General features: G+C 40.2%; 1 protein-coding gene across 1 annotated transcript in view; it reads right to left on the bottom strand.

Annotated features, from left to right (window-relative positions):
- Positions 1-1,768: 1,768 nt before the first annotated feature.
- The window catches only part of ube2j1 (ubiquitin-conjugating enzyme E2, J1), a 41,028-nt gene continuing 26,245 nt past the window's right edge, over positions 1,769-16,551 (bottom strand). Inside the window, exons 6-8 of the mRNA XM_062411123.1 lie at positions 9,935-10,064; positions 9,144-9,272; positions 1,769-5,136 (exon numbers count right to left, since the gene is read on the bottom strand). Coding sequence (XP_062267107.1) covers positions 4,858-5,136; positions 9,144-9,272; positions 9,935-10,064 — 538 coding nt within the window. The 3' untranslated portion in view covers positions 1,769-4,857. The remainder of the gene's footprint in view (positions 5,137-9,143; positions 9,273-9,934; positions 10,065-16,551) is intronic.

The following is a 16,551-nucleotide window of genomic DNA, read 5'->3' on the forward strand; positions in this document are numbered from 1 at the left end:
ATGCCACCCATATCTAAATCTACCACAGCTTTAAGGGGAGAAGACCTGCTCCCTCTTAACGGGTTTAAGATAATGGACACAGACAATGAGTCTTATTTTCAGGTGACTTAACACAAATGAAAACACAATTATGTATATTATATGCTAATAGATCCCACTAAATCCTCCACATTGACCTTTAAAGTCAAAATTATTTTCTTTTATAAAGTTGTCTGGGTGAAAAACGTACCGGATCAAATTTGTATTTAAAAAGACTATTACTGAAAACTCGATATCTCCATTTATTATTCTCTACTTTCATGTCAATGGGCTGGCTAACTATTCTACATTAAATATTTTTGTCACGACAATCTATTCAAGGGAACACATTAAAACAACACAAAAAAGAGCACGTAGAAGGGTTTGAAATACTAAAGAGCTTTTGAGGATTTTGTGTCTGTACTAAGTGTAACTGATTTGCATCAGAAAATTAGGCTAAAAAAGTGTAATTATTTCTATCTTTGTAAACTTGTAAAATAGTCTCAAAATGACATTAGGACTTGGACGTCCACGTGTGTCTGCTCCTCCCAGTCTGCAGGGTTAGAAAGGCAGCGGATATGAAATTACATAAGCAGCCAGTGGAGTATTTCCTTCTGAAACTCACTTTATTCAGGATTAATACTTTTTAAAATGGGTCTCCTACAAAAGTTAACAAATCCACTTTTCACTATATGTCCAAGGAACAAAATGTTCCCCCACCTCAATTTTGTTGTTGTCTTGACCTTTGACCTGCGTCACACGGCTCTGACTCCTTACGCGAGCTCTGACTTTATTTCGTGGAGGCGGAGGAACATTCTGTTCCTTCCGCTTGACAAAGTGTTTTTGATCTCAAAAGATTAAAAGGTATTATCAAGTCAAAATCATGTTTTCTCCACGACTGTGTCCAGCCAAGATTAGTTCTGAGCATTCAACGACTGAGGGGGGTTTCATCAACAAGAAAAGATTTCCCTTTTTTTAAAGGAATAAAAAGGGCTTTGAGGCTGACTAACCAAACTGCGGAACAGACCGTTTTACTACTGGGATTTTCGGCCTGTTGAGCCTGATCATTTTATTCCAATTTTTGGACAAAGACTTTGCACAAGAGCTAAAATTGTTACTCCTAAGGCTATTCTCTGAAGGCAATGTAAAGGAAAAAGTGTTTTCTCAGCGTCAATTTTTCTTGTCTGTTTGAACGAGATGTTAATTATTAAAATAATATATTTCAATAATGTTTGTTATATAAAAGTGAATCAAACCAGAGCTGTTTAGAGCAGGAATGAGACCAAAGTCCAAAGTGTGGGATGAATAAAAAAATCTAATCTGTAAATTGTCTCAAGGTTTCAAATCTTAAAAAGTCCACATCGCATTGTGAATTATTCAAAATAATTTCTAGGTCTAATGAAACAAAGCAAGACCGAAGTCAGGTGTTGAGAGCGTGTTCCAGTTATGTATTCATTTATCTAAGCGAATTTCAAGTCTTTCTAATTATTTAAATTCGACAGAGTAGAACATCCTGCCTTCAAAACTATGTTAATTATGTCTTTGTAGATAGTTAATTCAATTAAACAACTGAACCATTAAATATTAAATCCGATGCCTATTTCCAGATTTTCATGTCCAGACTTGACGTATGAAACCTGATTAATACTTGAAGCATAAATCGAGCAGAAGGCAAAAGAGGTTTCCTGATGTGTCATGGGATCGTGGGCATGAGATTTTGGGATCCTGATTGAGTTACGTCAACAAATAGTATGATTGCCATTAATCTTTATTAAAATTGACAGTTATTATAACCATAGGCTGAATCCATTGACCACAGACATTTCCTGTAGCATCACCATGAGGCAGACATTTCTTTAGATCAGCAATGATTAACATGGTCCTAGACTCTTACTTGTGTTTCAACACTAGAACTTGGAATTAAACCAATCTTCAAGATTATTGAACAGTATCCTACATATTCCCTGTAAGATCGATAGATATAATTAAGAAACGATAAAACTTCACACATTGCAAATACATTTTATCCTTCAAGTCATTTATTTTCTGTTCATGTCAGTTCACCAGCCGGACTAAAGAGGCAGAAATGGAGCGATTGTGAGAAACTCTGCTGTCTTCAAGTAAACCCTGCACGAGTATACAGGGAGAAGATGTTGCTCAATTAAGAGAAAAACTACTAAGATAAGTTGTTCCACTCAACAGGTAGGCTTCTACGACCACCTCTGTATATTTGTATGCTGTCAAATCTATCGGAATGAATTATGAATTGCTTCCCAGTTCCTGTGAGTCTCACCACCCTACTCAAAGTTTATCAAAGAGGGTAAACGTTAGACAGTGTTCAAGTCTATTTATACAAGGTGGGGGGAAATGTGTGTTTGCATACAGCTTCAGAGAATCCCAGTCAAATGAGATTAATGCACAGGGACGCAAAGCGAATACTGCGAAGCAGCAGGGGAGAGAAGCAGCAAGGGGGGAAGAGATATAAACCAATGGATTTAAAGTGTCAGCAGAAAAAAAATAAACACTTCCAGATTCAAATGAAAATAAATAAAAACTGATGTGGGGGTGAAGGCAGAGTCAGGCTGCAGATCCAATGAGTCAAACCTGAACTGAACCTGCCGGTTTAATGGTGCGAATAATGCCGTCAAATGATCTCATCGGTAAATGTTGCCATGGTGATAATAGCTATATTTCAGTAGCCAATTCTGGAACAGTTCCCTCATCATCCTGACGGGACTGATGGGAATTATAACCCCAGGAACTGCATTTAGACCAGCGCAGACCGTTCACTACCTTCCCTGGAATTCCTTGAAATTCTCTTTGATTTCGTTAATGTCGTGTCCAGCTCAGCGGAGAGTTCGATTTGAACACTTTGTGCGTTTCGCAGACAACGGTCACTCTCACACGCCGCTGATTCTGAGAGACGTGTGAGAGTGATAAGAGCGAGAACTGCATTGATTGAACAACTGCAGCGGAGGTATAGCTGTCTGCGTGGACAGTAAAACGTTTATGGACCATAGTGTGAGCACTGCACAAGTTACAGATCTCCTATGTCTATATGAGAAGAGCGAAAAATGTGTATGTTCTTTATGAAACTGTGGCTGGAAAAATTTGAATATACATCTACATATCCTACAATGCAACTTGGCCACCAACAGTTTGGTCAGATATTTTGTGGTGTTGTGCTCGTAGTGGCTAATATACTGTAACTCTCATCCACTATCAAGAAAAATAATAACAATTTGTAGTCTTCAGGCCCATCCCACGCTGACTGAAGTGACATCGCTCCAGGACATTTCTCAGACTTCACACTGCTCCATCTGGCGCCGTACTCAGCTCCGTATGACCCCACCACCCGCAGACACACTTTGATGTGTGAAACCGCCGGTGTGACCCTTTAATGCGAGACCGCAGGACATCTTGCTGCACGGATGCACTGACCCTTTTCACAAGTGTCTGTTGTCATTTAAACGATATGAACGTTATCATTTCTCCTAAAGTGGTGAGAGAAAACGGATAATATCGCGACTCTACATATACTTTATTTCTTTAAGATGCAGGTTTAATGGGGGTCACGTCTTCTCATGGTCAATGTCTCTGATGACAGTTGGGATTTTTTTTAATTTGAAAAAACAGGGAAAAGGACACAGTCCAAGCAGGAGACAATAGTTGAACTTTATAATCCTAGGGACAACACGGTCGCGTTTTCCCATGGCCTGCGTCAGAAAGTGTGACCTCCTATGTGACTTCACCGGCAGACAGTGTGATACAACAGCCCTGCAGTCCCACATTGCACAAGGTCACAGAATATGACTTATCTCATGGTTGTTAGCACATCAGGCTGCACTGAGCCATTAGCAACTCCTTGATTCTTAAAGTATCTGTTATCACAGCTGCAGTATGTTGGATGAAAAATACTTCAGTTCATAAAATCCCTGTCGGCATCTAAACGCGGCAGTACACAAACTGTGTGTTGATGAACCTGCAGCCTCTGATGTGACCGGTGCAGCCACACACACACAGACCCACACATCCGACTGGTCCGTAGTAACCCAGCACTGTGTCCATTTCTACAGGTCACATTAGATCAGGAGGGCTCATCAATGACTGCCTCCTTTCCTTTTGTTTCCAACACACTACATATGCATGTCTTGCTTTATTCTTGCTACTGTACAATGATGAGAGCATTTACACTGCAAGACATGGAGCGGGGGATTTAATAAACCAGCTACACCCATGTGAGCTAAACGAGTCATCACATTAAACTGGATGTTGCACTTGCACTGTTAAAATAAAGCCCTGTTTGGAAGAGGAATTCAAAGCCCATTAAAAATAACTCTTTATAGTATATTTCCTGTGCTTCCGCGACCAAATAACTACTCTGAGAACAAATTCCCCCATGATTCTACGTTGTTGGCATTTCATATCACATTTTTAATAAAATAAAGGGAATTAGCGGCAGCCCAAGGACAGACAGATACACAGAGGGAGACATTTTGTGATGTGACTGCTGAGCCGATCACAAGAAAACTCAACTTTCCATTCTTAAAATTGCATGATACTCTGGAGAGTAAAAATTCACATTGCCTAAAAGACACCCTGGAGATGTTGTGGTAAGTGGAGTGGCTCCCCCTGCAGGAATGACAGTTCCTGGCTGCACCCTCTGCTGATGGGCAGACGGGCACGGATGCCACTAAGTGTGTCGGTCACTGTCCTCAGTCTTGCTTCCACTTCAGCTGGTCGAAGTTCAGTTGAGTTGGTGGCAGGGGGGGCTGACCTGTGGGGTTAGGAGGAAGGAAGAGGTGGTGGAGGGGTCGCCCAGTGTGTCTGTGTGTGTGCTCACAGCTCGTAGTCAAACTTGTACTCTTGTGCCAGGTAGATCCTGCGGAAGATGAGTGCAGCCAGGGCCAGGGTGAGCACCACGATGAGGACGACCGAGCCCGCGTGGCTCTCAACCTGAGGCTGAAGAGGGGCCGCGGGGAACACCGGCCTGCTGTCCCTCTGAGCCTGGTGGCTGTGCTGCTGGGTGCGACGCTGCCGGGGACTGAGAGGGCGACCAGTGCTGGGGGCTGTTTGGAGCTGCGACCCCTCTACGCCTGTGGCAGGAGGCGCCTCAGGCTGTGGAGGAGGAAGAGGAGAACAGCATCAATACTTATTATCAGTGAGACAAAATGAGGCTGTGGAAGTGTAAACAATTAGTCAATTCATCGGCTATACGCTTTGTGTCCTGTGGATCCAGCTGCACTGATTTCATGCTACAGCTCAGTAACTGCGATGTTGGAATGCGTTTTTTTTCTCCAACATTGTAGAATCACTACATCTGTTCTTCAGCAGCCATTTCTCTGACAGTTTGCATGTTGTATAAGCATAAATACATGTTTGCAGCTCATTAAGGTGTCCCATATCATGTATACATCCACATCTGTACCGAATTCAAATAACAGAGTGAAGATTATGATTACAACAAGTCACATGTAGAAGAATACATCTGCAGAGAATCATATTAGGGTGCTATACTATTCTATATACAGCTTAAGTAGATCTCAAACCAATCTACACATGTTCACAGATTGACAGATTTAGGAACTGCAGAGGGGTTTTTGAACATCTTCATTAATTCCATCATTTGGACTAAGACCCCATTCAGAACTCGTATTAACATCTGTCCTGAGAGATCTGATCACAAGTCGAGAGTGTTAAGCTCGTCGCTGGTATTAAAATTCATCATTAATGTGGCGCCCGGCACCACTTGTGATTGGATCTCACCTCCCCACTCTGTCAAACAGTCATTTGTGTTCATGAAGACCAAGTGTTGTTTTTACCCTGTTCACGTTAACAGATGAGTCTGATGACAATGTTTATGTGTTTATATGTGTGTGTGTGTGTGTGTGTGTGTGTGTGTTTGTGTGTGCACGCGCGTATTTTTCTGTCCAGGATGTCTACAATGAAAAGACATTTGGAATTGTCCCTACAAATTCAAAGGGTTGTTTGAGGATTAAGAGTTGGTTTTAGGTTCAGAATGAGGTTTAGATTGGAATGCATTATGAAAATGAGTGTCCTTTACAACTATAGAGAGACAAGTGTGTGTCGGGTTGAGCGAGAGAGAGAGTGAGAGCAGAGTCAGGAAAGGCTGAAGCAATCGATGCCCGCAGCTTAAATTGAAGATTTTATCAATTTAAGAAAAGTATCAATCATTATAAGGTGGTGGCAACAAACAAATCAAAAATATTGACCCTGAGAAGCATAAACATAGGTTTAAACTGTAGTGGTTCAGAGACGTCAGCAGAGTAGGTGGTCCTTCGTATGTGTTTGTTTTGTCCTGATAACGTTTCTCAGTTGTAAGTATTTGTTGAACTGATAACAGAATATACAATATTTATATATCAGCTTTTTTTTTTTATGACATCTGACGCTCACTAACAGGATTGTTTGTTGTATTTTTAGATCCATGTATTGCTCAAGTTTTAAATCCTTCATCAGACCTTCCTGAGGGGGGAAAAAATCTATTTCCCTATAATCGGCTAAAGAGTGAGAGAGAGGCAGTTTCCCCCAGATGTTTTTGGACATGCTGCCACACACCAATCATGCGTCTAATCATGTCATATTTTTTATCTTGCTTTTTAAGCTTTTTAACATTTAAACAAAATGGATCATCTCCAGCAGCTGTAATGGAGCTCAGATGCTGTAAAGTCATTTTTAGCAAAAGGGAATCAAATTTTCTGCATCATTAAATTTGAATATTTTACCAGTTGTGTTATTCTACTATGACAGTAAACTGAATATGATTGTGTTCTTAACTAAGAGGATGTTTGAAGTCCTGGGTTGTGGGTAAATGTGACGAGCATTTTCCACTCTTATCTCCCCTTTTATGATCCAGGCAGCTGATTAAATGAGAAATTAATCAGTAGATTAATCAATAATGGAAATCATCATCAGTTGCAGCCCTTCTCTGCTTTAATGTGCTGAAACACACAAACACACACATCGTGTTTGCAAAAGTTGTGTGAACCCTGATTTTTGTGAGGCATCGTGTTCCCTTCCCTGATCAGCACAATTTAAATCTGCTCCCATTTCAATCATAAATAACTTATTATCAGAGTTTATGAAACATTAACTTAGGATGCTAATGCTCATTAAAAGTGACCACATCACACAGAATGAGTGGTCAGAATAAGGCTGTGAGGAGGATGACTAACCAATGAGCTGTGCTGATGGCCTCAGCTTTTTACATAGAAAACACAAAATTCATCCAATTAGAGTGTGGCTGGAGGGAGCCAGGAGAAACTGGGGGAGGCAATAAGCAGTACACAGTCATATCAAACCCCCTTGGTCTGTGTACAGCAGCAAGGCAGTGTGGGATACCACGGGATGGACTATCTTATTCCAGACAAATCTTTTCCCTCCAACTTCAGCGACAGATGGCAGGTCTAGTTCATCAGAGGTAAAAAAAAGCACTGATCTAAGTTCACTGTCCGACTGTCACTGTGGTCGTCTGCAGCTCGCGCCGGAATCAATCCTCTTTAGGGGACTGAACCCACCCACACCATCTGAAGTGGTGGAAAGAAGCTGTGAAAACGGGGGCTTTCGAGCTACCACAACAAATTCCCGGTGATGTTAAGAGAGAGCGCTGATGTTGATGCTTGATTTTACACACTAACCCAGAACAAATAAAAACACAGCTGGCCTGCAGAGTAGTTTCCTCCCATTGAAATTTTAAATGATTTGGGAGCTCAGTGGGACATCAGCAGGTGATGGAGTGTGCCACCAATTAAAAGGAGCAATGTGAAAGTCTGGTAATTGACAGCATACAGACAGCACCACGTAATCCTTGTGATTGCCCACTGTGGAGCGTTGGAACACCCACTGCTCCGACTAAAACTTCTGGTGGATTGAAAAGCAAAAAAACAGAAAGCTGAAGACTGAAGTCTGTCTTTAATTATGCTAAACATCAGGTAAAGGAATTAGCGGAGACAAACACAAGCATAATTTCTGTATGTGAACTGACTATATGTTTGTTTATATCAACTCTTTTCAGCTGATTTATTCTATATGTACCACATTAGCTTCAATATCTCTAATTGTATTAAAGGGATAGGGGATGGTAAAGTGTGTAAACTTTGAAGCAACCTTAAATACTTCACCCATCCCTCCATCGACATAGTTGTAAATAGATAATGACAGAATTTTAATTTTTCAGTGAACTATCCCTTTAAGGCTTAAACAAACTGTTTAATTGGATTTTATATACATATTGACATAAATATTATTATCTACTGATCTTATAGACTATAGTAATAATTCCATAATGTTTTACTTCTTTCTACTCTTTTCGCATCTGTAACATTTTCTATTTGCGTACATGTGTGCCCTAATGCAGTGTGGTTTCCAAACTACTTTTAATAGTTTTCTATTGTAACTGCTTGCCTTCAATTTTTCACAAGACCGTGTTTTTGACTTGTAAAGCACTGTAGAGCGAAGAAACTATGTTTTGAAAGGTGCTATATGACTAAAGTGTTTAATAATTATTATAATTATTACATCTATGACAGGTATTCGATTTGCTGTACAAGCAGATCATTGTATTTCATTTGCTTGGTAAATAAAGCAGAATCTGAAACTGATGGAAATTATGTAGATGATAGAAACATATGACCTTGTTTAAAACAAACCAGAATTACTTTGCTTAGATTCATCGTTTACTTTGATCCCTATTGTTTGTTACCTAGGCAACATCCTCTGCAATGTGTTGCAGACTGGGGTGAAATACATTGCAGTCGCAGAGACATGAGGCCTGAGACATGATTGAGATGCTTCATCCAGAAGAGTAAACCAACTAAATAAAACAAAAATATAACCTTGACAAAAATGATGAACTACTATTGTGAATTAACTTTCTCGATCAAATAAGAACCAAAGTGAATGGCAAGTTAGAAGAAACTTAAACCCTGTGACAAAATTGTGGTTTGTGAAATTGTTGCCAGTCAAGTCACATTATTTGAGTCACTGACCAGATGAAAACTTTCTGTATAAAACCATGGAGGCGGTCTGTTGTGTAGATGATCTGTTGACTGGAGGCAGGTGATGTGCTGTGCTGTGTGACCTGAGAGTGGCAGAGTAACGCCCACCTGTTCAGCCGGGGGAGAGTCAGCAGCTTCCTGGGCGGCAGAAGGAGAGGTGTCTCCCTCGCAGAGTGGGGATGGATGGCTCTCAGCACCTCCACTCTCACTTGCTGGTCTGGATGAACTTGACTCTGCCTGTATTGACACACAGGAGACCGCAGTCATCGCTATGAGGCTGGATAATAGGAGCCCAAATTGACATCATCACCACATTAAAGTAAATTACTTAATTTTTTTATCATTTAATTAATCAGTGAATGCCATCTCATGTGATCACAAACATCAGAGTGGGCTGCTCAAATACCATCAATTCTCAAATAAGAGCTGGTAACCAATCAGGATGTGACCACAGAGAAGCAAGGATGTGACCACAGAGTATCAATAAAAGTAAGCAGATAATTGAAGGACATTCTAAAAAAGACTGAAGAGTAAAAGTAGACAATGGCCATGTAACAACAACTGCATATGTATTTTATGTTTATATAGATGTATAAGCCAACAAGAAAAAAAAGGGATTTTGCTATTATTGTGAAAGTTATATGTAAGAAAAGTTTGGTAAACAATTCAGTATTTCTGTATTGTGACTAGTATTAACTTATTCATTGTTAAATATTTTAATCTAACTATTTCAGTGGAACCTGTACTGTTTAATAATAAACCATGTGAATCTTATCTTATTTAGTTAACTGCTGTTTCAAAAAGAGGAGGTAAGAGCAGCAAATAGCTCTTTTGCTCTCGGACTTAAATGTCCAAGCTACTTGTGAGTCAAACCTTGTGTTAAGTGCCGGGATCTGTACCTTGAAGTTGATTTGCTGAGCCAGTTCTTTGGCCTTGTGGTCCTCTGCGCTGGGGTGGCTGTTGGGGGTCAGAGCCAGAAGGGCAGAGCGCATGGAGCAGCCACACGTCTCACAGCAGAAGTCCTGGGACCTGCCGGAGAACAGGTAGTACATGACTAGGTCATCTTGCTACAAAGGCACCTCTCAATAGAATCATTTCTTTTACCTCCATTTGTTTAACTGCCACCACAATGAAAAGATACGATGGGTAATTCATCATGAGGTGCACGTTTGGTATAATAACATATTTCACTCCGCTGCACAACTGTAACATCTTATCTCAAACACACAATGTCATAGCTGCATGCTTCAAGGTCTGTCCTGGTATTTTTCCTTTTTATTCAACAACATAGATGCTGTGGTAGTGCCTGTCAGGAGAGATAAGTAATTTCAGAGCTTAAGGAAGTCTCAAAGTACACGGAGAGTGTCTGCAATGTGGCTAGGTAGCTAGGTAGGTAGCCATGCTGGATGATGGCGTAGCCCGTTCATATACAAAAGTCTAATTAGGTGACATTTTTGTGACGGCAGTAATCCACAGATCGGGAAGCAGATCTGTGGATTACATCTCATTACTTTGGTGAGTAAAACTTCATAAACAGCCCTTTGAAGAAATGATTATTGCCCAAAAGGTCCTCACTGTGGCAGACTGAGCTTACCACGCAAAATGAACATTAATGTACAGGCAGAAAAAAAATAAACAGTTTCAAAAGCTCTGTGCAACTGTGAGTAAGCTTATTGCATTGGCCTAGGTTGGCTCTTTTCATCTTCCCATGCCAGGTCCTTGCTAAGGTTTAAGACTGTTGCCTGCAGCTTTAGGCCCTTGCGGTAGTCCTGGGAGTTGGGTAGAAAAAAATGCCACTCATGAGAAGTTTCTGTGGAATTTTTGGCAGCAGCTAATAAAAAAATGTTATGGCTGATAAATCGTGCTCCGAGGAACACCACATCACGACTGTACAACTCCTCAGGCAAAGGGTAGCTAGATAGATTTGGATACATAATGGTATTAAATGATCCAATTCACCATCATCTTCTGTAGAAAAATGGAAATAGGTTTCTAGTCAAGTGATGTTAAGATGTAGATGGGGACGAAACTGGGGTTAATGGGCCCCGGTATTTTCCAAGGCACAGCAAATGTTTTCTTTTGCCCGAAGTCATCTGGACCATGATTACGCATAAACATGCAGTGTGCATCCTCTAAAGTGGACTCCATGCAGACAGGCTCATGACCCTTTTAGACACCGATCTTCAAGAACATGTCTCAGCTCAGAGAGATGCCAAAACCAGATAAAATATGAGATGCACACTGAGATGACTGCATGTCAAGAAGTGTGAGGGCTTTAAAGGCCAAAGCATTAACCGGAGAAAGTGCCTGCAGAATCCTCTGAAAGCATCTGGAAGTCATGTTCCAAGAAAAAATCTATGCAAATTTTTGGAATTTTCCAGAACAGGCAATTCAACAGATGTGTGCACACACAGAGGTGTAGGTGTGACCTTCACTACTTCTGTCATGTTTTTTGTGGCTTTAAATGTGTTCACGCTCATGATTGCCTAAGTCAAGATGACAATGATATGAAAAAAATAGTTTTTAGGGAGAGACTGTGGAGGCAGTAGGATGCAGCCAGAAGGAGGCTGTGATAACGGGCATTTTCCTTGGCCTTTGAGAGTGGCCTTTCAGGACAATTTGTAACACTTGTTAATGTGGGACTGGTCATATCCGCTCATCCATTTCATATTAAGTACTCCTGGTAGAGAAAGTTTACTGATTAAAATCGCTTTTGTCGAGTTGGAAGATAAAATTACATTTGTGAATTAGTTCTAAGATCCTACTCCCGCTGATTTTAAGTTGCTGTGTGTTTGTGTCTGCTGAGGCTATTATTAAAACTGGACTTCCTGGATTGAATGTTATCATCTCATCCATAGCAGTGCCATTCATTGAATGCAATGCCATTAACACTATGGACACCTGTGAACAGGTTGCAAAAAAGTCAGCATTCTGCAGAATACACATTCTGTTTCACCCGCAGATTATTTGTAAAATTGTCAAAAAGTAATGCAGGCTGTGACAACTGGCCTGCAGGTGCACCGCAGGCAAGTCATTATAGTCTATAGCCAGACTACTATTATCAACACTTCAAGGTACATGCCAACATTTACAAAAAAGAAATGTTGATGTCATGAACCAAGGGTAGAAGGAAATGATTAATGAATTACTGAACTAAAATAAAAATAAAACACATTGAATCTTAACACAATTCAACAGCTGATAAGGGGATACACACTTTGGGACAGCAGTATTTCCGATGGGTTGGAAATATGTTTTGAGAGTCGAGATACACACAAAATATGACAAAATATCACAGAGTAATCCTTCACATGCGGTTTTTGCACAATCAATTTAAATAATATATATATTTAATTGAATTTAAAAATTCTGATGCCATGTTACGTATAGACTGGTACAGTTTTAGGAAACCAAAGTACAGTGAACCTGACTATAATTATTTAAACAGCAATAAAGATTTACAGAAATGTAAATATTACCAAGTACATATATAAAATAATGTTTAAATTGAAATATGTTAAAGAAGACCTTTACTTGTGGAGCACTTTATTAGGAACTTTGTACTACGTAGTTCCTCAAAACAGCTGCAGTTCTTCATGGCATGAATTCCACAAGATGTTGATGAGGTTTTGCATCGCATCATTTCTGCAGCTTCACGATTCCAATTTTCTGTTCTTCCACATCAATCAATCAATCAATCAAATTTTATTTGTATAGCCCATATTCACAAATTACAATTCATCTCATAGGGCTTTAACAGGGTGTGACATCCTCTGTCCTTAACCCTCAGCAAGAGTAAGGAAAAACTACAAAAAACCCTTTTAACAGGGTAAAAATATGTAGAAACCTCAGAGAGAGCCACATGTGAGGGATCCCTCTCCCAGGACGGACAGAAGTGCAATAGATGCCACGTGCAGGAGAACATCATCAATAATCAAAGTCTCTAGCAGCATTGATGAAGCACAGTCCATGCTCAGCAACCATCTAGACCACGATCCACCATCCAGACCAGACGCCACTTCAGTCCTCAGTCACCGTCCACCGCCGCCCACCAGGAGGACCCATCACAAGCCACCACTGCGGTCCTGGTCCACCGCCCGTGCCCAATGCCAACGCGACACAGGGTCCGCCACCAGCACCACGATCAGCCCACATGACTCAGAATCCGCCACACTGGATCCAACACCGCGACCCCCGGTGCGCGATCCACAAACCGTAATCCATGGTGCGGCCACAGAGGCCCTGGATCTGCGGGTGATAAAGCAAAGGGATTCCGGGGAAGGGGGATAGGGATGGAGAAGAGGAAGGAGAAGCTGGAAAGAGAAGCTCCGTGTGTCATGTGTCATAAAATAGAACAAGTAACGTTCTGGCGCACTAATTAGCTCTAACTATAAGCTTTATCAAAAAGAAAGGTTTTGAGCCTACTTTTAAACGAACAGATGGTGACTGCCTCCCGAACTGAAAGTGGTAGATTATTCCACAGCCGAGGGGCTTGATGGCTAAAAGCTCTGGCTCCTACTCTACTTTTAGAGAATTTAGGGACGACAAGTAGGCTTGAATTCTGGGAGCGGAGTGCTCTAGTGGGTTTATAAGGTATTAACAGCTCTTTAAGGTATAAAGGCGCTATATTATTAAGGGCCTTGAAGGTGAGGAGGAGAATTTTAAATTCTATTCTAGATTTAACTGGAAGCCAGTGTAGTGATGCTAATATTGGAGAAATGTGCTCTCTTCTCTTTGTTCTCGTCAGGACACGTGCTGCAGCATTTTGGACAAGCTGTAGAGTCTTTAACGACTTCCTGCTGGAGCCTGATAATAATGAATTACAATAGTCCAGTCTCGATGTAACAAAGGCGTGGACTAGTTTTTCTGCATCTTTTTGTGAAAGGACATGTCTAATTTTTGAAATATTACGCAAGTGGAAAAAAGCGGTCCTAGAAATTTGTTTTAAGTGACTATTAAAGGATAAATCAGGATCGAAGATCACTCCCAAGTTCCTGACTGTTTCATTGGAAGCAAGGGCAATGTCGTCTAGCGCAGCTATATCATTAGATAATGCATCTCTAAGGTGTTTGGGGCCAAGTATTATAACCTCTGTTTTGTCTGAGTTTAATAAGAGAAAATTGCGGGTCATCCAGGTTTTTATGTCCTTGAGACATGTTCGAAGTTTAGTTAATTGATTACTTTGTTCAGGTTTTATTGACAAATATAACTGGGTGTCATCCGCATAGCAGTGGAAATTTACCGAGTGTGTCCTGATAATGTTTCCTAGTGGAAGCATATATAATGAGAATAAAATTGGGCCGAGCACAGAGCCCTGTGGAACACCATGATTAACTTTGGTGCGCACAGATGACTCATCATTAATTTGCACAAATTGGGAGCGATCAGAAAAATACGATTTAAACCAGTTAAGGGCGGTTCCATTAATGTTAATTAACTGTTTTAGTCTTTGTAATAAAATTTGATGGTCAATTGTGTCGAATGCTGCACTGAGATCTAACAGAACGAGGACAGACACAAGTCCCTGATCTGAGGCTATTAAAAGGTCATTAGTGACTTTTGCCAAGGCTGTCTCTGTACTGTGATTGGCTCTAAACCCCGATTGAAAGTCTTCATATATATTATTTTCCTGGAGAAACTCACACAGCTGATTGGCTACCACTTTTTCTAAGATTTTAGAAATGAAGGAGAGGTTAGATATTGGTCTGTAATTGGCTAAAACCTCTGGGTCTAGGGTGGGTTTTTTGAGTAGGGGTTTGATGACAGCTATTTTAAAAGACTGTGGTACATAACCTGATGATAATGACAGATTGATAATGTTAAGTAACGAACTATCAATTAGGGGCAGAATGTCTTTAAGTAAGTTGGTAGGAATGGGATCTAAGATACAGGTTGTTGGTTTAGAACCTGAGATTAATTTGGTAAACTGATCACGGGTGATCAGAGAGAAGCTGTCTAAGTAATGGGTAGGATTCTCAGCCGTTTCTGAGATCTCTGTTGTTGGGAGGGTATTAGTGCCAATTGAGGGCAGGAGATGGTTGATTTTATTTCTAATAGTTTGAATTTTATCATTAAAAAAGGTCATAAAGATATTGCTATTTAGGGATGGAGGAATACTGGGTTCGGTGGAGGTGTGACTCTCTGTCAGCCTGGCTACAGTGCAGAAGAGAAACCTGGGGTTATTTTTATTCTCTTCTATTAGTTTTGAATAGTAGGCGGCTCTTACTTTGTGGAGAGCCTTTTTATATTCTTTAACACTATTCTTCCAGTCTATGAGGTTTTCAACATTGTTGCTGGAGCGCCACTTCCTTTCTAGTTTTCTTGATAATTGTTTTAACTCATTTGTCTGAGAATTATACCACGGAGCTAATTTACTATGTTTGACATTTTTCTTTTTTAGAGGCGCTATTGAGTCTAATGTTAATCGTAATGAGTCTGCAGAGCTATCGACGAGGTGGTCGATCTCAATGGAGCTCAGGGTTTTAAAGAATTTGTTGTTTATATCTACTGCTAATACGGGTTTAAATGTAATTGGGATTATTTCCTTAAATTTAGCTACAGCACTATCAGGTAGACATCTAGAAAATGAATTTTTTATTAGTGGCATATATTCAGTTATTGAAAAATCAAAGGTTATTAAATTATGGTCTGATAGAACTGGATTGCGCGGAAGTACTGTTAAATTTTCAATTGCGACACCGTACGATAATACAAGGTCAAGTGTGTGGTTACCACAATGAGTAGGTTTGTGCACACACTGACTGAAACCAATAGAGTCTAGTATTGAAATAAATGCTACGCTAAGGCAATCTTTATTATTATCAACATGAATATTAAAGTCACCAACAATAATAATTTTATCGGTCTTTAGGACTAAGTTTGATAAAAACTCAGGGAATTCCTTTAAAAATTCAGTATAAGCCCTGGGGGCACGGTAAACTACGGCAAATATGATTGGCTGTTGGTGGTTCCTTGATTGGCGTGGAAGACTAAGAACCAGACATTCAAATGACTTGTAGCTGAGTTTAGGTTTAGGATTAATTGATAGACTGGAGTTAAAAATAGCAGCAACTCCACCTCCTCGCCCAATTTCTCTAGGAACCTGTGAATTGATATGACTGGGGGGAGTAGATTCATTTAGACTGACATAATCATTAGGATGCAGCCACGTCTCAGTGAGGGACAATAAATCTATGTTGTAATCAGAGACTATTTCATTAACTAAAAGAGCCTTTTTTTCCAGTGATCTAATGTTTAAAAGACCACATTTAAAAGTCTGGGTTTCCTGTATTGTTTCAGAGGTTGTTTTAATTTGTATTAAATTTTTGTGTGGAGTTCTCGTTCTATTATTGTTTAATTTCAATAATTTAATCGGACGGTGAACAGACACAATCTCTATGGGGTTTTGTGACTGATCCAGAGGGAGCGCAGAGAAGTGTTTAGCACTGCAGCTCTGCTTCCTGGTCCCAACTATGGGTTGTCATGTTATAGACTTAGTAATATTCCTAGATAAGAG

The sequence above is a fragment of the Platichthys flesus genome, chromosome 18 (assembly GCF_949316205.1).
Source record: "Platichthys flesus chromosome 18, fPlaFle2.1, whole genome shotgun sequence".
Taxonomy (NCBI): domain Eukaryota; kingdom Metazoa; phylum Chordata; class Actinopteri; order Pleuronectiformes; family Pleuronectidae; genus Platichthys; species Platichthys flesus.